We start from the raw sequence: 22229 nt of genomic DNA, 5'->3' as shown, positions 1-22229 counted from the left end.
TTATTTTTAAACCGTTAAACTGAAAACTCTGAGTATTGGGGCCATCAGAACAAAATTTTATTTAACTGAAACAATAAATGAAGAGATTCTTCATCAGCATGTCTAGAAAAACAACAAGAGTTATCAGCACCCGCATATCTGGAGATTATATAATTTTGTTTGCAATATTTGTTCAAAGGAAAGGAGTTAGACGTTGCAACCTACCCCTAACCTTGGGGACAGTTGCAACACGATCAGTGGATGGTTGAACATATTAAAAATCCTTTCAATTTCACTGATTAACTTTTGTTTTTGTCTCAGTGAGCATAGTATTCTGAAAATGTGCATTGTTTTTACAATGATATTATAGTATTGTTTATTTATTTAGTCATATTTATTGAATAACAGTTCTTGTTTGTTTATGTTTATGTGTTTACGTATGGGTCTGCCTTGAGTCAATGTGCAGATGTTACAGATGCCATGCTGCTTTGGGTTCTTAAAATGTTTTAGTTATATCTTGAGTATGAGTATCATTCTGATTTATTATTCTGATTTATGGAATAACAGTTGTTACAACTGTCCTCTGTTGCAACAGTTCCCGGTCACCCTACATGTTAAGACAAAAGACAGACCACCAATTTGATCCAAAGTATGGTTAGTGATGCTAGACATATTATCTACTTCCTGTTACCAAGCAAGGTGTCCCACATGGCTATGAGCCACAGTAGTCCCGCCTCTTGTGACGCAGCCTGTGATTGGTCGACACAGCTATCAGTCAGTCACTGCTGGGGGTTTGACGGGCGCACCCTCCCTGTGTCTGCGTCTATTGTCACCGGTCCGAGAGGAGGATTTGTTTTAAACATGGAGGAGAAAAAGGAGAAAAACGACAAAGGTAAGCTGCCCTCTGCTTTCAGACACTTTGAACATGTTGACTTTCATTCACAAGTTGTTCGCTGCTTGTTCGCTCTCAGCTGGGTTTGTTGTCACGGAGCTGTTAGTGTGGTCTGAGTGTGTGGGAGTGATGGGAGAGGGTCGTGTTGAGAAGGGAACCACAGATTCGAGAAATATCTCGCGACAGGTATTATTTTAACCCAAACCATTACCTTTCCCTAACACTAGTCAAGTGATTTTTGTCCCTATACTTACCCAGATTACAATTAAAGCATTGTCACGTTTTAAAACATAATTGTTTTTTACAAGAAATCACGCTTGCATACCTCGCGAGAGTTTCGCAAATAAGGGGTTCCGGTGTAAACACGGCCAGAGGATGCATGTTGGCTTTTATTTCATGTCGAAATATCAAAAAACATAGCGTACCTTGTTACTTAGTGGTATATAATTCCTGTAGGGACTTATTTTATATGACAGACAGTGGTTTATAATCAACTTTGTGTACTTTGGTATTTTTTAGCCATACAATATTGCCAAGGGTCGTTATATGGCCTTAGTGGTATTTATTGTGAGTTTTATTGTGAATTGACTGTCTTTACTGGTAGGTTTTTTTTTGTCATTAAAATATTTTCAGCCGATTTCTGCTGTGAAATTTTAACAGCATCCTTACTGTTATTTTATTAACATAACACCCCTAATAATACCTGCTTTTTTAATGAGACTTTGTGATATATACAGATTTTATATAGGTAAAAGCATAAAAACTATATTATTCTGCTACATTTGATTACAAATATAAGTCAGCATAAGACTTATAGTGATCTTGCTATTTTTATTAGTCAGCAGCAGCAACACAATATTGCTAAAAGTCGTTATATGGTCTTAATGTAATTTATTGCGACTTTTATTGTGAACTTACTTTCTTAATTAGCAGCTTTTTGTTGTCACTGTAATATTTTCAGCCTGTAATATTTTAATAGCATCCTTCTGGTTTTCTATTAATATTAAACCCTTAATAATATCTGGTTCTTTCTATGAAAATTTGTGATACATATACGATTTTATACAAGTAAAAGATTAAAAATGTATTATTCTGATATATTGGAGTATTTGGATAAGTCACTATGAAGATTAGAGCGAACTTTGTATACTTTGGTATTTTTATTAGCAGCCCTAACAGCCCTAATATATTATTTAAGCTTGTTACGGGGTCTTTATGGTATTTATTGTGACTTTTATTGTGAAATTAGTCTTTCCTAGTAGTTTTTTTTTTTTTTTTTTTTGCCATTGTAATATTTCCAGCCTGTTTCAGTCTGTTACTGTAATATTTTAAGAGCATCCCTTCGGTTAGTAGTAGTAGTGGTAATACCCTGCTTCTTTTAAGTAGGATTTTATCAATACAACTGACTACAAATTTTATTATTCTGATGTATTGGAGTATACAAATGCGTAAGTATAAGTTTGTGTACAAAATACAGGAGCTTCAGTGTTGTGAATGGGACTGTGAGGGGTACAAAGGACCATGTGGTGGGAGAGTAGAGGAGAGGAGGAAGGGAGGAGTGTGATTAATTGGCAGACTGAGGGTGTGCGATGCCCCGGGCTGCAGGCTGCAGGCTGCTCCCAGCATCAGCAGCAGCAGGAGGAGGAGGAGGAGGAGGAGGAAGAGGAGGAGGTGGAGGTGGAGGGGGGGACCAGCTGGAAGCCTGGATCTCTGTCAACTCCCCATGAAATGACCTCCAGACAAGAGCTTCCAAGGTCTTTACTGGGAGGAAAAGGGCAGAGGAAGCATTTTAAAGCAGTTTAACAGACAGATGGTTTATTTCATCACTCAAAAATACATGTAAAATTATGTGGCTTAAAAGAAAACATAAAAAAGGCAGCATCAAAAGTGATTTATCAGACTCTGATACAGTACTCAAAATAAATAAATCTCTTTATCAGTGTTGTGATTTTGGATATCTTAATTTCGAAGATGTTGAGACATTATTTAAGGGTTGCCAAATCTTTGAAGTGGAGCCACAGGCATCAGCTGACCTCACGCCCCCCCCCGACCCCCTCTGATTTAACGCAACAGACTGTGGATGGAGCGGGGGGCGTTCCAGCAGCTCAATGATGTGGGACAAATCCAATTAATCAAATACAATAGAGGAAAGAGACAGACAAAACACAAGCTTTGGAGTAATTAGGCTGGAACTGTTGATTGGATCAAGAAGTGATGGCACTGGAAATGACTTCTAGTGAAGCATTAGCCACCATCATTATCCAGCTATTTATATTTAGGCTAGCCTGCAGCAGTTTGTCTCGTTACTTTGAACTGAAAATAGAGCTGCAACTAATGTCGACTTAACTATTAATCTGCCCATTATCATCAGTTAATAATTTGGTACGTGTAATGTCTGACTTATGCACTTCCTGAACATCACCATAAAATATCATCCCATTATTTGGAGATCCTGGTCTGAAATAAAGTAGTCTAACATTAAACTTAGGGTTGTTCCAAATAGAGCTACGGCACTTAATCAACTATTTTGATAATCGATTAATTGGTTCAAGTATTTTTTTTAAGAAAAAAGGTCAAAACTGTCTGATTTCAGCTTCTTAAATGTGAATATTTTCTGCTTTCTTTACTCCTCTCTGACAATAAACTGAATATTTTTGAGTTGTGGACAAAACAAGACATCTGAAGATGTCATCTTGAACTTTGGGAAACATTTTTCACAATTTTCTAACATTGTATGGACAAAACAGCTAATCTATTAACATAATAGACAGTTTAGTCAACAATGAAAATAATCATTAGTTGTGGCCCTAGTTCAGATACCAGTATTAGAGATGTGCCTGATACTAGAGCCTGACTGGTACTGGATTTGTGGGGCCAAAGCTGATACTGATATTAGGGAGTAAAAAAACAAAACAAAACAAAACAAACAAAAAAAAATCCTGTATCGATTTATTAACCAATATTTTATGTAACAAATTTTTGTATTTATTATTGTATTAATATTGTAGCCAAAACAATCAATGATAACAATGATAACTATGGCAAATTTGAAAAAAACAAAACAATAAATAAATAAAACATTAATAGACACAATCTTTTTTTTGTTTTCACAGATTATATAAAAAGCTTCAACAATACAGTCATCAAAAAGGTAAACATACTAAAATACCATTGATGACCTTAATATAAATATCACTCAGTAAGTCCATCGTGTTCCATTAGTTTTTCTCTATAAAAATATTTGAACAAGCAAATTCCACAGTTTCACTCCATTTACTGAAATACGTATCTGCTTTAATGTTGTACATGCATACTGACTTTTGAAATTAAATTTCCTTCTGTTATTCTCATCATTTGAACTTTAACTTATATACATTTTCAAAACACATTTTGGTCAGTACCATCAAAAAGGGATTAAAGTGTAAAACTCTGTGTACTTATTTGTTCTGTGGAGTGTTTATGTGCAGTTGTCTCCACTTTTTGTACCTTTGCTGACCTGCTTTGTCCTCACGGTGAATTTCAAGAACCCTTTCTACTTGTACAATCCTTTGTCTTTTATTTTTAACCTTTCTTGTACAGTACGTGTGCCTGAGGCTTGGTATTTCCTGGGTTGCTTGGAAGTCCAGGCCAGCTTCACCGCAGCCCGTCTCTTGCTACGTGACAATGGACAATGGCAGGCAGACAAATTGTATACATCCTGCTGGCTTGTAGAGAGGATGGAGCTGTGAGCCAACAGTGTAACCTGCAGACACAGAGGAGGGTGGAGCAAAGAGCCTTACAGTAAACACAGAGGAGTTTAATGGACAGTTTGCATCTCATGATGGGCTTTTTTTCATCCTTGACAGAAATGAAATAAGATTAGTGATATACTGTCATGATAAACTCATGGTCAGTAGGAAATTTGAGGGGGAATCCTCCTTGGTAACCTGCCATCCCCTGTTCATCCCGTTCCCCTCGAGTCGTAGAGAGAGTGCAGGGGCAGAGGGGATGTTTCATTGAATATGTTACCAGGTTTACACGCCACACAAAATTAAATCCCTCCCTCTCTTGTCTCAAACCGTTCCCTGCAGCCTGTCAGTCTGTCACCAGGGCAACGCTGTTGTTGATGTTGTGAAGGAGAGACTTGACGGGTGTTATTTTCAGCCCCTTTTCAAGTGTTAATTTTTCAGATCAGTATGTTATTTACTAGTTATTTGATTTAAGAATAATAAGAATATGATTTTCTGCTGTGATTGACAGTTGTGCACTGCTGCACAAACTTTGACCTCACCACTGCAAGATGTGATCCTATCTGGGTTATTTTGGCTTCACTTTTGCATAGTGGGAGGAAGTGGAGTCATGTCATCCATCTTTATGTGCTGTCATTGATCTGATACTGGAAAAAAAAATCATGAGTTTTCCACAAATATATTAATATTAAAAAAAAGAAGCAGTAAAATCCAATAGGGGCTGCTGTCTGATGGGGCTGCAGCCCTGTTGAGTGACGGGTTGCTGCATAACATGCATGAATAAAATATTGATAAATACTGACTAGTATTTCTGGTGCTGACTAGCGAGGGTGGCTGTGTTTATTTGTGTAGTCATCTAATTGCACAAATCCCTACTTTTAGCATGCTGGGTTTATCAGTACTCAATTGAGGAAAGAACTTGCTATTTTATATGCAACCGCACACCTTATAGGTAAATCTCTGATAACATAATCAAGACAAAATACTTGATCATTCAGAACTTTGTATTAATGCCCACTTATTGACTGCATGACATGAGCTGTGAGTTTTGTGAGCAGCTGGCCCTTTTATCCCAGCCCTGTCAATACTGTTGGTCCTGCTGGTGACATCATCACTACTTGACATCTGGGTCCAGTGTGTGTGTGTGTGTGTGTGTTGAGATGCCATGGTAACAGCTGAGATTTGATCCACAGACCCCCTCTCAGTACAGCCCTGATGTGTTCAGTTATGTCCCTCCTGTTACCAATTTGAAGCTGCTGTCTGCTGGTCCTGCCACAAATATCAGAATCATCTATCATGTTTTGCGTGTTACCCAAGTTAAAAGCATTCTGGTAAATAATTGATATGACTGAGCATTTTTATATTCACTCGAACATTTAGCTGCTGTGTTTCTGTGCTTTTCTACTCCTTTCACCATCACTTCTTCCTTCGTCCTGCCTTTTGTTCGTCTCCTCCCTTTGTCTGCTCCACGTTGCTTTCCTGCTGTCTTTGTCTTTCCTCACTCACCAGCTCTTCTTTACTCTTGAGCTTTCCTTTTGTCTCCTCCTTTTTTTTTTGCTCCCCTCCCCTCCCTTACAGTATTTGGTGCCTTCCTTTAGGCCAACATTCTCAGCCTGCTGTCTGTCTCTCTCTCTCTCTCTCTCTCTCTCTCTCTCTCTCTCTCTCTCTCCCACTTTCACTGTGCTCAGACCTCTCTCTGCCGTCTCAGGTCCAGGTGTTTGCCTGCAGGTGGACTCAGAAGTCATAAAGAAGAAATAATATGAAATATTTGGTCAGGGGTGTGTGCGTGTGTGTGTGTGGGTGTGTGTGCACGTCTGTGTTATATTGGCACATACACACACACTTGCAGCTATTGGTGTGTTTATGTGCATTGTGCATGAACACATATTTAAAAATATAATAAAAACAAAAACATGAATATTGCACCCATTTAGTGTAATGTAATTATGTAGACTCCAGCGTAAATGGGAGGAGGAAGTTCTATTTCAAATAAATACATAAATAAAACAGAAGAAATGAATGTGAGCTGGTTCATTTTTGTTAACTGAACTCACTTTTTAAGTGTGAACTTGCAAAACACTGGTGCTATGAACCACAGCTGACATCCGTCATCCATCTGGCTTGAAGGCTGCAGCTCACCAGGATATTTGTTAGCATCTTACACCACCAAAGTATCTCTAATATCTTCCATTTGTGTTTTGTTTGTGCAAGTGTATTTTATTTGTTTTCGTTTGGAACAGTAGCTGAAGTATCAAATCAAGTTCAGTCGTCATACAGATGAGACGCCAGCAGCTGCTGACGGCTGAGCTGAACAACAAACTGAAAGAAAGAAACAAAGAGAGACATGTTAACTAAACTTAAACTTTGTTTACGTCTCTGTCGAAATGTTAAATTAGGCCTATATACAAAACAAACAACAGAAGATCAAGACAGTATGTTCTCCTAAACCCCTGAACACATTTCAGGCATTGAAATGTTCTTTACTTTAAGCCCTGTGATTATAAAATATTGAACATGCTGTAGATTTATCTCAGTACTAAAGCTATTATGTTGTGCTGTTGCCTTCTAATTGAGACCTATTCAGTCTGCTGTGTATGCAGTTATCCCTCCTGTTTCTCACACTTTAAGGAGTTAATGGAGGATATTTGTGTGGTCTGTCAGCTTGTGCTTGCTGCATCTTGTCCATTCCTGCCACACAGCTGTATTTTCAGCTGCAGGAGAAACTTCTGCAATAAGATCACAGGTGACTCCAGATCAAACACAATGATGATGGAACAAACTGTAAATATGGGACCAAAGAAAATTGGTGTGTTGATAGAAAGTGCTATGTCATTTGGTCTCCGCATTCAAATTTAGGTTATGGAATTTAGAGCCCTGTCCTGATACACTCATAGAAATAAGGGTTCTTCCTGATGTGCTGATGTTCTACCAGGAACCATTTGATCTAATGGACCCCCAGGTTAGGGGTTCTATTAAGAACTCTTTCCAAGCAAAGAATCTTTTTTGGATGAAGTTTCATCAAGGGTTTCCACCGCATTATAAAAATGTACTCTATTTTAAGGGTTCCAAAAGGGTTCTTAGTAGAACTCCCTGAGTGGGTTCTAGATAAAACACTTGGAATATAACAGGGTTCTGGGTAAAGCCCCCTGGCTGGGTTCTAGATGAAGCCACTGGTAAGAAAAAAGGTCCTCTGTAGAAGCCCTGGGTGGGTTCTTGGTAAAATCCTAGGAATATCAAAAGGTTCCTGGTAGAACACCCTGGATGGGTTCTTGTTAGCACCCTCAAAAGGTGGAGAACTCTTTAGTCAAGGGTTCTTTGATCCATAATATAAAGGAGCTCTCAGTAGAACCCCTCTTGGAATATATAAGGTTTCTAGGCAGAACCTTTCTGGGTTCTAGATGAAGCCATTTGAATAGAAAGGGTTTCCATGTAGAACCCCCTGGGTGGATTTTAATTAAAATCCTTGGAAAATAAAAAGGTTCTTGGTAGAACACCCTGGGCAGGTTCTTTTTAGCACCCGTTAAAGGCCGAGAGATTCTGGAGAGAACCCCATACAGAGTTGTTTAATTCTTCGAAGATGTCTTAATTCAAGGTATAAAAGGGTACTCAGTAGAACCCACTGGGTGGGTTCTAGATAAAACCCATGGGATATACAAGGGTTCTTAGTAGAACCATGTGAGAATATAAAACCCGTGGAATACAAAAGGGTTCTTGGTAGAACCCAAGGCTTTGTGCACCCTCAGGAGGTTTACCTTTCACAAATGGTCATAACCCTTTATGTTGGGTCCTCTGAAAGGGTTCCAAGTGGAACCTTTATCAAAGGTTCTACCAGGAACCAAGAGTGTAGCGTCCCCTGTAGGCCAACATCAGGCTGAGGTGGTTGGTAATAACATGTTAAGGCTCTGTAATAAGTTAAAGCGAGTATTTTGCTCAGAAGTGATTTAGGAGAACACACGTCTCTCTGTCCTGGTCTGTCTCTCTCTGCCTGTCGATACTTGTGAGTAGACTGAGACGAAATGCATGACTGCAATGCCTGTGTTACGAAGCTGAGGCTCTGAACTTCAAGTCGGGACACGGCCGGCATCTGCAGCTTCCAACTAATGTGTTTGGATAGTTCAGCCTCTGTCAATACAAGTTCAGCAAACCATCATCCCCTTTCTTCACCTCACACTCTGCCTTCTCTCAGGGAGCGTTTACCAAAACTGAGACATCCATTTATTTGACAGACAGTGATGCAGACTGATGGCATTACACTGAAACAGAATGAAGTCATTTTAAATGCACAGAAAAAGGAAGGCAAGAAGTAACTGAAGGATTTTATTTCAAGAAAAAGCTGGATTTTTTTCAAAGGAAAGTCATCCTTATTACCCAGAACTGTGAGTGTGTGTGTATTTGTCATAGTTGAATCAGGATATCTTTAACATCACCTTTTACAACAGAGTCCCACCCACGTCTAAGCAGTGAGAAGTACAGAAGCCCATCTCTGCTATTGAGAGGGAAAAAAAACCCATGGTTAGTCATCATGAGATAAAAAAAAGTCCAAATTACAGAGAATAAGAAGTCAAAATTATGAGATAAAGTGGAAACTAAGGGACAAAAAGTAGAAAAGTCAAATTTATGACCTAAAAAGTCACAATTATTATATAATCAAGTCTTTATCTTAGTTCAACTTTTTATCATAATTATGACTTTCCATGGGGATATTTGTTTCTTTCACTTGCAGAAAAGGGCTTTCATCAAAAAACACAGACCTTAACAAAACAAGATTGGAGAAGCAGAGATGAGTACCTGCATGGAAGCTGAGCAATCTGCTGCTGTCAGCAGCAAAATGTATTAACACCACCTTAAAACATCTGTTAAAGTGTACACCTTCACTGCTTTTCCTTGCTGTCAGACAGCCTTTTCCGATGGGAAGCCACTGTTATATAAGCTAACTCACTCATCAACATCGCTCTATCTTGCTCAACAAAACTCCTTGGCAAAATCTGCAATTTTAACTTGCAGAACATGGGGGTTGCTGTTCTACCACTGCCTCGACCTGTTTGTTTGTGTGACTTTAGTGAAACCAAAAACACAAACAAATGTAACGAGGCAGTGGTAGACCAACAAAGCCAATATTCTGTGAGGTAAAATTACTGTTTTTGCCAATGGAGTCTGGTTGCTGTGGAAAGAGCTATATCTAGCTTGATGTAACGGCAGTTATCCTACAGAAAAGTCTGTCTGACAGCAAAATAAAGTGCACACTTAAACTGATAATGATTTTTGTAGGTGGCTAAAATACATTTTCCTGCTGACCCTGTCCACAGCAGTTCATCTACTGTAGGTAACACACTGACTGTGGATAAGTACCTCACACAACCACACTTCAGATAATCTGAACTATCCCTTATATATATATAATATCATGAAATAATGATGCTGAGGTGTGTTTTTGATTTGAGATGTCCGTGCTGAATCTTGACACGTGAGAGGAAGGAAGTTATCCAGAGTGGAAGAGTGCGGTTAAACTGAAACAACAGGTTGTCAGCGGCTGTTTCCGTCCTCTAACATGTCACTGACACTTCAACATGAGGGCTCTCGGAGGGAGGACGGCTGTGTTTTGGTTGTGGAAATGGATCGGGATGTTTGTGTGTATCTTGTCACCAGCTCTCCTGCGTCTCCGCTCGTCACCACTGCAAAACACACACTTATTTATCATTTCTAAAATACCTTTTAAAAAGCCATCCATGTACATATTTGCATACATTCACATGCGGTATTCACCTCCAGCCCCTATTAACACCAGAGGGAGCAAAAGTACACACATTCTTTACTCAAGTAGAAGTACAGATACTCATGTAAAAAAGGCTGTGGTAAAAGTAGAAGTACTGATTCAAATTCTTTACTCAAGTGAAAGTGAAAAAGTACAGGCTCTGAAATGTACTCAGAGTATAAAAGTAAAAAGCAACACTATAATACTACTGTCTGTTTCTGTGAAAAATGAACTGAACCTCATCTTTTTTCCCATTACCTCTCTCTGTCTGTTTCAACTTGTTATGTCTTTTATGCAGTTTTTATCCTCTTACATTTTGTTATGTTGTTTTTGTCTGGTTACGTGTCATACGCTGTTTTCATCCTTTTAACCTTTTACATTGTTTTCGTCTTGTTTTTGTTTTCTTGCGTCTTTTTTGTCTTGTTTTGTTGTTTTTGGCCTCTTGTTTTTTGTCTTGTTACATCTTTTTTCGTTGTTTGCATCTTGTTGCGCCTTTTGTGTGTGATATGCACTGATGGATACACTAAGAAATAGTCTTTTCTGTGTTTTTGTCTTGTCCATTCAGGGTGAAATCAGTCCTCATGTTTGGAAGAAAGCATGCAATGCCAGTGCCAAATATGAATTAAGACTTGAATGAGCCTGTTTTGAAAATCTAACAGAGAGAAAGTACAGATTTTTGTGTTAAAATGTAGGGAGTAAAAAAAAAAAAGTTGCAAGAAAAATAAATACTAAAGCACAAAATAAAATATTTGTGTTTAGTTACTTATCACCTCTGTTTACCCCTCAGGCAACAAAAACATGATAGAACTGGATCCTAAAAGCCGGCAATGAGGGAGTGAAAAGCACAAGATGAGTAGAGTGAGAGCAGCACAAAGTCAGTCTTTGTAATTCAATCATCTGTCGGACTGTAATTTTCTTTTTTTAGGTGAGAGTGGAGTGTGTTGGCACTTGCCCCTCGCTGTGATCCTGCACCGCTCCAACAGGACAGAAACACCAGGAGTGATTAGAGACACGAGGAACTGTGTTATAAGGTTACAGGGCGATGATGAATGACTGTGTGTGTTCTGGTGCTTGTACGAAGATCAGATGTCCACCCATGTACTGTGGAGAAGGTTGAAGAGAACCTTTCAGAGGTTCTAGATTTCCTCAGGTTTCCTACCTTTTTTTTCAGTCTAATTCAGCTTGGATCCTGTGTGATCCTCTGTTTACTGTGGGTTTATTACATGTGAATGTACATTTAGATTAAAAGTGGCTATCATGCACATTTAAACGCACTTTGTTGAGTAACATTAATCTAGCTACACTTCTGTGTAGCCAACGTCAGCGATTGGTCTGTGTGGCTAATGTGAGCGGTTGATCTGTGTAGCTAACGTTAGCTGTTGGTCCATATAGCTAATATTAGCGGTTGGTATTACCTGTAAATGTTTCTTTAAATTAGATGTTAATGGCAAAGATAATGTCGAAATCTCCACGTAGGGAAGTCATTTTTTCAAGAGATCATGAATTTGCACATGAAAGTATATCGTTCTTTATTCAAAATTTTAACATTGTAGTTCTTCTTAGAATCCCCCCTTTTTTTTTTTTTACTTAATTCCTGTAATTGTAATTGTAATTGAATACAATCACCTTTCTTTTGTATTCTAATTACATAGTCTCATTATATGTTATCTGTTACTCACCAATCCTGGGCCTATTTACCCTCACACATTGAAATACTTGAGTCAACATTGACTCAAGTATATCAGAAGTGTGTGTGTGTGTGTGTGTGTGTGTGTAGTGAGTGAGTGTGAGTCAAGCAGGTTTAGGATTGTTCTTCTCCATTAAGATGTCATATAGGATCCAGACTGCTGCAGGGCAGGTACTGTTAAAAAAAACATTAGTGAGGAGGAACAATGGAGAGGGGAGGTTCTCACTGTGTGTGTGTGTGTGTGTGTGTCTGTGTGTGTGTGTCTATGTGTGTGTGTGTGTGTGTTAAAGTGTGTGTCAAGGCTGAAGATGTCAAGGAATTTAACAGATGATCCCCGGAGTTGTGAGTCACTGTCTGAAGAGTGTGAGCGTCTTGTTGATGTGTGTGTGTGTGTGAGTGTGTAGTCAGATGTTCACACTTGGTTCAGCGAGGTCGATACACAGGAGAGCCTTTGTCTCACTCGTCCTCTGTCTTTCTCATCCACTCTATAAAATATGTCCATCAAATATCCCCACAGACTACCATTATTTCCATTCACTCTCTTTCACTTCACCTCTGCTCTGTTTCACCCAAACCTTGAATTATGTCTTTTAAGTGTCTTTTAACACCTAGTATTTAGTAACTAAAGAGACATATTTTCTTAAGGAGTTAGTGGAGACCAAAATAGAGCTGAAAGCAGAGTGTATAGTGGACTTGAGTTCATCAGATGCAGAGCTTGGTCCTGACAATTGTACATTTTTGGTGGTTTGCAGGTTGCATCAGGTTTGGGGCGTTGATTAATGCATATTTTTGCAGTTTGAATAGTGCAAATTAACTCCCATTATGATGGGAATCAGTTTTAGAAGGTGATTTTAAGTCAATAAACATTGTAGGAAGAGGTTAAACATGCTTCAACTGACTCACAAGGAATTGCCGGACTGTCTGGTGCCTTCACAGCCAGAATAATCTTATCACAGCAGAAACTTGGAAAATTGATAGCAAGTACCCTGGAGCACACACACTCAAGGTCACAGACTTTTATTCAGACTTTTCAACATCAGATGTGACTTGTGACTTATTTAGGAACAAAACAAAAACAGGGTATGGTGACCTATAGCTCAGTTGGCAGAGCGTGTGACCCGTGTACTGAAGGCTGCGTCCTTATTGTAGTGACCTGGGTTCACCTCCAGCCTGTGGCCCTTCAGTTCAAAGAAAATCTGCTATTTCTGATAGCAGCTGAGAACCAACTTTTTGGGATCTGAATCTTTTTTTCTTCCCTTTTTTTAGGGGTGTAAATAAATGGTTCTGAATGGTTCAGCATTAAGTGTGCCAACCAGAACAGCACACGTTTCATGTTGGTGGAAAAGGGGTAAAAGGTATAATCCTCAAAATTATATTGGTCAGGCTTTAATTGTCAGTGTCATTTGCAGGTTTTGCTTTATTCTTTTTCTAGATTAAAATATATTTCAACATGTGATTTATTTTAGCTCTTCTACAACATACTTAGTTTACTGACTCTGCAACAAGGTGACGTTCTGAACAGAGAAGATGGATGAATATTGGGTGGCTGCTATTATTGTGCATCTTTTTTTGATATGAATAGAAGGATAAACACAGTTACTACTTAATCTCTTGTGAGCCAACATTCACAATAGCAGCACCCTGACTCTGTTTGACCTGAATGGAATAGAACCTTAATTAGTCAATTCCTCCATGATTTAATAAGCTTTTTTAGGGGGATTACTAAAATGCCTGATGTTATGGCAGCTTTTCAAACAAATTGTGATACATGTTGCAGTGTTTTTAGGCTTTTTTTTGCAATAAAGTTAAAATTGCAGAGGCAACAGGTTACAGTGAGAATAAAACCACATTTTGTTCTGAGTGAAAATGAATGAAATTCTGACAATATCGGCTTTATTTGTAAATGAAGAATTGCACCTATGAGGTGTTCTGCAAAGAAGCAAAAACTTTTTTTAGATCAAACTCAAGAAAGTACAAAATGATTGAATATGTAATATACATAAGTGTACAGAGCATTGAATTGTCAGTAACATTGACAAAGCTTGTGTTCTTTTCAGTACCTGTGACAAAACAAAAAATAGAAATACAAAAAAAATGAAAACATGTGGGCCGGTTCATTGAAACATACACGTATGACGTTAGCACAGGGCCTGCTATGATTGTTAGGACTGCAGGGAGCGAGGAGGATTAGTTGGATTTGCATTATTTGTTGTAACTTCCTGGAGGGACTGATTAGTATCAGTGGTAACACCTGTGTTTACACTACTGTTTTATTCAAAACGGCTGCTGTGAAAAATGTCTGTTTGCATGAAGAAACCCTTGACTGACTTTTTGGTGTTTGGCACTTTGGCCGTGTGACCCCGTCCTTCTTCTAGTAGGGCTACTGATCAGTTTCCATGTTCAAAGAAAGAGATTCAAGAGTGACAAGTAATGATAAGAGACAGAAATATCCAAAATCTGGTCTACTCCACACACACCACAAACCTGACCACTGAGCATCCTCCATATGGCCGTGCTTGCAAATGAGGAGATGGAGATAGAGGGATGAAAGAGCGACGTGTAGTTATCGCCTCAGCCACATCCAAGAACACGCAGAAAAGCGGTGTGGCCTGGCTTCGCTCCAGTGAAGATGCATTTAAAGAGAAGCGGATGGTGTTTCACCCTGTCTTACCTTAAGGGAGCAGTGTAATGCGAGTGGTAAGGGCGGCGTTCATCTGAACGAGGCACCCAGCTCCTGTTAAAAGCAAGCTGCGCTTTGCTAAATGGTTCACAGATGCTAGGCTAAGTCAAAGACGGTTTATTGAGAGGATGTTTCACTCTTTGGAGTTGCATCAGAGAGCCAGCAAGCAAGAGTTGAGCCATCTTGGAAATCTTATTTAAGGGAGTAGATCAGTCTTTTTTTTTTATCTTAACTGAGATGACGTGTCTTTGTCTAGTTGTTGGCCAAGGTTGGGGTTTTTTCTGTGTCCATGACAGAGGAAACGCAGATGATGACACCCTGAACCCAGACTACAGTTCCTACAAGCCCATGTCCTTTGTTAATAATTATATTGAATCAGCCAGCATCACCTCGACTGACCCACTGAGTCACCAAATCATTTGGATCTTAATCCACACAGTCACTGCTTTTAGGTGCAACACAATTTCCCTTCCTTCTATGGCAGGTCACCATATACCGAGGTCAGAAACGTCCACAGTTATAATGCAACACAGTACTACTGTAGTAAAAATCGAATCATACAACACCACACTGGACAGACGAGGGCTGAGTGATATATCAAATATATTATAAATGTCTTCAGTGTTTCTGCTCATGGCTGCTGAGGGCCTGTTTATTTATTTCAGTCAGCTATAAAATGTGGAAATGAGAAAATCTATGGAAGCACATTTCTTCAAGTGAAAAAAAAAAAAACATTGGAAGACCTAATTCTGAAATACAAAAGTAGAAAATATGAGATGAAATCATAATTATGTGATAAAAAGGTCATAATTTTGGGATAACAAAAGTCAAAATTCTTAGAGATTAAAAGTAGAAATTATGAGATAAAGTAATTATTATGAGATTAAAATGTAGAATGTTTGTGATAACATCATATTTATGAAATTAAAAATTAGAAATTATGAAATAAAAAGTTGAAATTTTGAGATAAAGTCATAATTATGAGATTCAGAAATAGAAATTAGATGAAAAGTTTAAATTTTGAGATAAAATCATATATTTATGATAAAAAGTCAATTTTAAGATAAAAAAAAGTCAAAATTATGAGCTGAAAACTCATACTTATGAGATAAAAAGTGTAAATTATGAGATAAAGTCATAATTGAGGGATTAAAAAGTTGAAATAATGAGATACAAGGTGAAAGACAATAATTTTTTTATCTCTGAAACAGAGGTTGTTCTGATGGCAGCATATGTTGTCTGTACCTGTTACCTGTTTGTACCTTTCTACATTAATGGGCCTTCACAAACCAATAATGAGAATAATAGTCAGTTGCAGCCATAATATTATATAAGAAAATGTTCTTTCTATCCCATATCTAGTCCATGTGGAGGTCAGAGTGTAGAATCTGCTCTTCAGTGATGTGTCGCTGCAGTTCGTGTCAGACTGAAGTGAAAATCTAAAGGCAGATAGATGTTGGTGTTAGATTTACATTGTGTCATCACATTTTTCCTGCTGTGCCTCATACACAGCTGTTCACTGACTATTACACATTCACCACAGCCACTCTTACAAGAAAGGGTTCCAAAGGGGTTCTTCTTCAAGGGCTGAGGTTCCATCCAGAACCATTTGCTTCTCAAGAACCCTTTTTTTTGAAGAAAGGCTTTGTCAAGTGTTCTTTGAAAGATTAAGGGTCCTATTAAGAACCCTTTTCATCCATAGAACACTTTTTGCAAGATCATTGAAGAACTCTTTCATCAAAGGTGTTTGTAGCATAATAAAAAAAAAGGTTCTCTGTATATTCCCCTGGGTATGTTCTATATAAAACCGTTAAAATATAAAAAGGCTCTCTGTAGAACCCCACTGGTGTGTTCTAAAGGAAAACCACTGGAATATAAAAATGATCTCTGTACAACCCCTTAAGTGTATTCTGGACAAAATACTTTGAATGTAAAAAGGTTCTTGTGGAGCCCCCGGGTGTGTTCTAGATAAAACCATCAGACTGTAAAAAATGTTTGTGGGAGAAGTCCCTGGCTGGGTTCTTGCTGGCACCCACAGAAGGTGCAAAGGTTCTGGATAGAGCCCCCAGAGAGGGTTCTGGGTGGAACCATTTCACCATAGAAGGCTTCTCTTCAGAACCTTTCAGTTGGGGTTCTAAGTGAAACCTGTAACAGAAAGTTGTCAGTGTAACCCTTTACAATGTTTAAATTAGAACTCTGAAATTTTTCCAAGTGTAACCTTTGTAAAAGGTTCTACCAGGAACCAAAAAGGGTTCTCCAATGGGCACAAGCTGAAGAATTCTTTATGGTTCTAGTTAGAATCTCTATTTCTAAGAGTGTCTACACACACACATACACACACACCATGCGGTTCCAGCCTGTTCTTTCACCAACATCGTTTGTCTCCCTGCCCTCATGGTGGACCTTTCACACACACACACACACACACACACACACACACACACACACACACACACACACAGATGTTGCCTCCCCAGCTGTGGAACAGAGACTGATGATAGTGAAGTCAGAGGACAGGGGGACATCATGTGGACCTTGTATCTCCACTTCTACAGCATCTCCTCTCTCCTTACATGAGCCATGGTACTTTAATGCATCAATGTAGGTCACAACGCTGGCCTGGACTTGTTAACAGCTACACTATAAGGTCCCTGAATGCCTCACAACACCCCAAACAACACCTGTTTCTCTTCACCTCACAGCTCTCAAACCCTGCAGCTCCTGTTTTTTTTTACTGGGAGGAAACTTGGATTTGACTTCTACAGCTGCTCATCAGCTCCTGTTGCGACTTAGAACAACTTGTGTTGTGTTCCACTGCTTTTAGATGAACGCAGGGAAACGAAAACAGTTGGTTTGGAAGTCCTAAAGTGGATATAGTTACCCACATCCGCAAAGCCCAGTACCAGAACCAACCCATCACCTGCAGTTATTTCAAATCCGGACCCAGAACAGCTGATAAAAGTCCTGCGACCCAGAACACACATCCCCCCTGAAGCTATCGATGTGCTTCCTCAGCAACAACATGCCTAGCATGTGACTGTCAAAAGCTAATATGTTTTGGCAATTTTTACAAGCACAAAGCCACTGACAACATTATTCTTATTTCTATCTGATACGACCAAATTTCTTCCAAACATCCTTGGTATTGGTACTGGCTGTTTTCGCTTTTATATTATTGTGTATTGGCAATAATCTGATATGTTTACAATACGTATCGTGATACAGGGGTTACAGTTGAATATACTGCACTATATTGCAATACTGTAAGCAAGAGCGTGCATGTATATTTTTCTCCAATTCTAGGAAAACTGTCATGGTATAAAGAGCAGACCACATATATTTATACAGGTAACCACTTTTATCTAGAAGTTGAGGGTTTAAACACAACTCATAATTATCTGTTACCAGGTATGTTTGCATGTATCATAATATCATGATAGAGTGTTAGAATTGATAGATTATCACAAAATATAATATTGCCATACTCTATATTTTTATCTTTATAACGTAACGTGTTTGCTTAAAGTTTTCTGTTTTTTCTTCATGTAAGATCCTTTAATTTTCCTTCACTGTTGTCCAAATGTTTTGACTTTTTTTCTTGATTTTGGCTGTTCATTCATTCATTCATTCATTCATTCATTCATAAATAATAATGCTAAACCTCCTAAAACACACTGCTTCGCTGCCGCTGGGATTCCATTTCCTGTGTGTGGGGTCAGGGTCTGCACTGTTGTTACAGTCTGATCACAGATAAAGGCTGTTTATTAAAAAGCCTGCAGGGTGAAGACACACTCCAGAAAAAAAACACACACCAGTACCCCATACAGAGCAGAATGCCCCTAATAACATCCAGAGAGACCGAGCAACACACACTCGCCCCGAGACACACACAAACACTGTGCAGCGTGATGCACGGTCCATACCTCTCGCCTCTGCATTCCTTCACACCAGAACGCAACCTGAACAAGACAAACTTGAGTGTGTCCTCAGGCTAAAGCTGCTCCGATTGGGCAGAATGTGATGAGGCGGATTCATGCTGCGGTCAAAAAGTCTTCCAGCTCGTTTCTTTATAGGAATGAGATGCTGCAGATTCTCATATGGACACAGACTTCATTTAGCAAAGAAGCCTGCAGGCAGCAGGAATGTACAAGCAGCTCGTCTGGATTTCTGTGTGTGTGTGTGTGTGTGTGTGTGTGTGTGTGTGTGTGTGTGTGTCACAGGTGTGTAGTTCCAGGTATTCAGGGCGTCCTTTCGTCTTCCTTTCTTTTGATTTGATTGATCGCTCCTTTTATCATTCTCTATTCATCCGTCTTTATTTTTGACCTCACGCTCATTTCAGTTTAATTTGTTCATGTGTCATGACAGTGGAATTCTTCTCTACCATTCTTGATACCACTGAGAAAAAACTGACTCAACACTGAGGGTATAAAAGTTTAGATTTTTATTTGAGGATATAATGAGGTTATAACATGACAATGGATACAGCAAATAGGAGGAGTGAGTGATCATCTTTGACGTTTTTTGTCTTGTTACGTCACGTCTTTGTCTTATTACAGCTTTTAAATTTTGTTACGTCACTTTTCATATTGTTACATCATTTGTTGTCTTTTTCATTGTTACATCGTGTTTTTCTACTTATGTTTTTTTCATCTTGTTACGCTATTTTTGGTCTTGCTACGTAATTTTTTGTCTTGTTACATCGTTTTTATTTTTATTTTGTTGCGTTGCTTATCATCTTGTTACATCGTTTGTCATCTTCTTCATTGTTACGTCTTGTTACATCTTTTACAGCATTTTTCGTATTGTTACATCTTTTTCACCTTGTTCTGTCTTTTTCTTTTGGTTTTTGTCTTACGTTGTTTTTCCTCTTTTTCAGCACATGAAAAGTAGGTCAACTGACAATATTGTGACACGATAATCAACAATGAAAGTTATCATTAGTTGCAGCCCTACCATTGACACTGTGAAGAATGAGTATTGAAAGCATTTCAAATATTCAGTATCAATATATCGATATTTTTGACAACACTATAATGTGTTGTCCACCTGTCCACCAGCATGCGTGTGTCATATCCAGCCACTGAAGTGTCTCCTGTGCAGCTGGCAGCCCTCCACAGCGTCTCTGTCTCTTTACACCTTCCTGTCTTTTATTGCATTTCTCCATCTTCTGTGACAGGAAAAATCCAATGCTTGTCATTTCTGCATGAAAATGACATTTAAAGGTGTTGAATATCATTTTAAAACTTCATTTCTTCCCTCAAAAGAGGTAACAGAAGAAGAGGAAGGAAAAAAAAGGGAAAATCATGGAAGTGTTTGAACCCAATGAGCCACAGGTGACCCGTGAGAGGAAATGTCTACTGACAGATTAATTATGTCACTTCCCAGACCAGCCGTCTGAATGAATGAGTCCATTCCCTCTTCTCAGCTGCCTGTCCCTCAAACGGTTGTTTACTTCATAATTCACTTAGGAAAATAGAGGCTGATGAGCTGGTGGACTAGAACCACTGCTACAAGCATCATGTAGGAGAAAATAGCTCAATAATAAAGTTTAGTGTAAAACAATAGCTGTTTTTTAACTTATTACTTGGTGCGTGGAGTGATGAAGTGGTCAACCAACAACCTCCCCACAAACGTCTTGTTGCAGCCTCACATGTGGGTGCGTGTCACCTTCAAACGCTCAGAGACCCTCTTTCTTACCCTTTTTCTTTCTCCCTCCGGCCTCCTCCAGCTCTACATATTAGCCATGTGTGTCCTTTTGACAACTTGAGTGAATGCTAAAAAGCGAGGCCTGGCATTTCTTTCCAAGTGGGTGCTTTGTGTGTGTGTGTGTGTGTTTTTGGTGGACATGTCTGACTGTGTGTGTTTTCGGTCCTGTAGGTGAAAGTATGTGTGTGTCTTTAGTTGGCAGACCCTCTCCACTCATTATTTATTCAGGGCCGGAGTGCTAACTATGAGGCTGAAAGTCAATTTCATGCAAAGTTTCCATTCTGTTGTTATTCTAACCCACTTTATCCCTCCTCTCTCAATGCAAATGTCAGCTATTCTGAGCTCCAAGCGCCATATTTACACTGATAATGAGAGCAACACACCCTTGGAAAAATATATATATATATATAAATAAGCAGAAAAAAAGAAAAAGCAGGGGGAAAAAGTCTGTGTTGGATACAGCTGTGGAGTCATGGTATTTCCATTTACCTTGAAGTGTGTGTGTGAATGGGAACATGTGTTTCAGTGTGTTTGTTGGTCAATTTATAATGGTTATATATAGTTGTATGATTGGGAGTGTGTGTATGTGTATGTGTATGTGTGTGTGTGTGTGTGTGTGTGTGTGTGGGTGTGTCTCATCTATGCAGTGGAATCCCTGAGTACACAGCAGCTCCACATCTGTAACAAGAGGCTGAATGGAAAGCAGAGCTGAGGCTGAACAAGGCTTCACTCTTCTCCATCACACAGGACACAGTCACAGTGTGTAATTCACTACTTCTGTGCACACACACACACATACACACACCCACCACAGATGGGAAGTAACTAAGTACAAATACTTTGTAACCGTACTTACGTAGATTTCTCAGGTATCTGTACTTTACTGGAGTATTTATTTTTCTGACATTTACTTCATACATTTGAACACAATTGTACTTTCTGCTCCTTACATTTTCAAATCAGGCTCCTTGCTTTAGTTTTAATGCTGGGAATGAGGGGAATTATTGATTTTTTTTTTATTTGGCATCATTGTGCGCTGCCTTCCCAACATCAAAACCAATTACATTAAATGACTGGTATCAATAAGTCAGAGAAGGTGACTCCTGAGTGTGTTCATCAGTGCATATCTTGCACGACAGACGCAACAAGATACAAATGACAAAAAAGAGGTAAAACGAAGAAAACAATGTAACAAGACAAAAAAATGCCATAAGACACAAGACGAAAATGACGTATCACAAAGAAAAACAACCTAACAAGATAAAGAAGACAACAAGGTGAAAACAATGCAAAAGATGTAACAAGACGAAAACAACAAAACAAAACAAAAACAAGGTAAAGGATATAACAAGATGAAAACAATGTAAAAGACAAAAACGACATAACAGTTCAAAAATATGTAAAAGATGTAACCAGACGAAAACTACATTAAAAAACGAGAAAGATGTAATGAGATGAAATGATGCTATGAGTCAAAAACTAGGAACAAGATGAAAAGAAAACGAGACAGAAACAATGTAAAAGTTATAACAAGACAAAAACAGCGTAACAAGGTGAAAACATAGTCAAATATGTAACCAGACAAAACGAAAAAGCCGTAACAAAGAAAATGATGCAACAAAACAAAAACCAAATGACGAGACGAAAAGCAAAAAAAAAAAAAAAAATCACAAGACAAAACGACGAAACAAGATGTAGCAAGACTTTTGGCAAAATGGCTGTAAAACCACCATAGATGGCAGACATACACTGTTTGGTGTGTCTGGTTTCACCTGCTACAAGTAAGTAACATAACAAGACAAGAT

At 38.7% G+C, this 22229-nt stretch overlaps 1 protein-coding gene across 2 annotated transcripts in view; it reads left to right on the top strand.

The window, feature by feature from the left end:
- Nucleotides 1-751: 751 nt before the first annotated feature.
- Nucleotides 752-22229, top strand: part of afap1 (actin filament associated protein 1) — a 121286-nt gene continuing 99808 nt past the window's right edge. The window contains exon 1 of one of the 2 annotated variants that reach the window (XM_084712492.1): nucleotides 752-871. In XM_084712492.1, the coding sequence (XP_084568618.1) occupies nucleotides 841-871 (31 nt within the window). In that variant the 5' untranslated portion in view covers nucleotides 752-840. The remainder of the gene's footprint in view (nucleotides 872-22229) is intronic. The other variant, XM_084712494.1, reaches the window with a different exon arrangement.

The sequence above is a fragment of the Lutjanus erythropterus genome, chromosome 23, assembly GCF_056507025.1.
Source record: "Lutjanus erythropterus isolate fLutEry1 chromosome 23, fLutEry1.hap2, whole genome shotgun sequence".
NCBI lineage: Eukaryota > Metazoa > Chordata > Actinopteri > Lutjaniformes > Lutjanidae > Lutjanus > Lutjanus erythropterus.
Note: the sequence above shows the minus strand (reverse complement) of the source record. Positions and strands in the feature narration are given on the sequence as shown.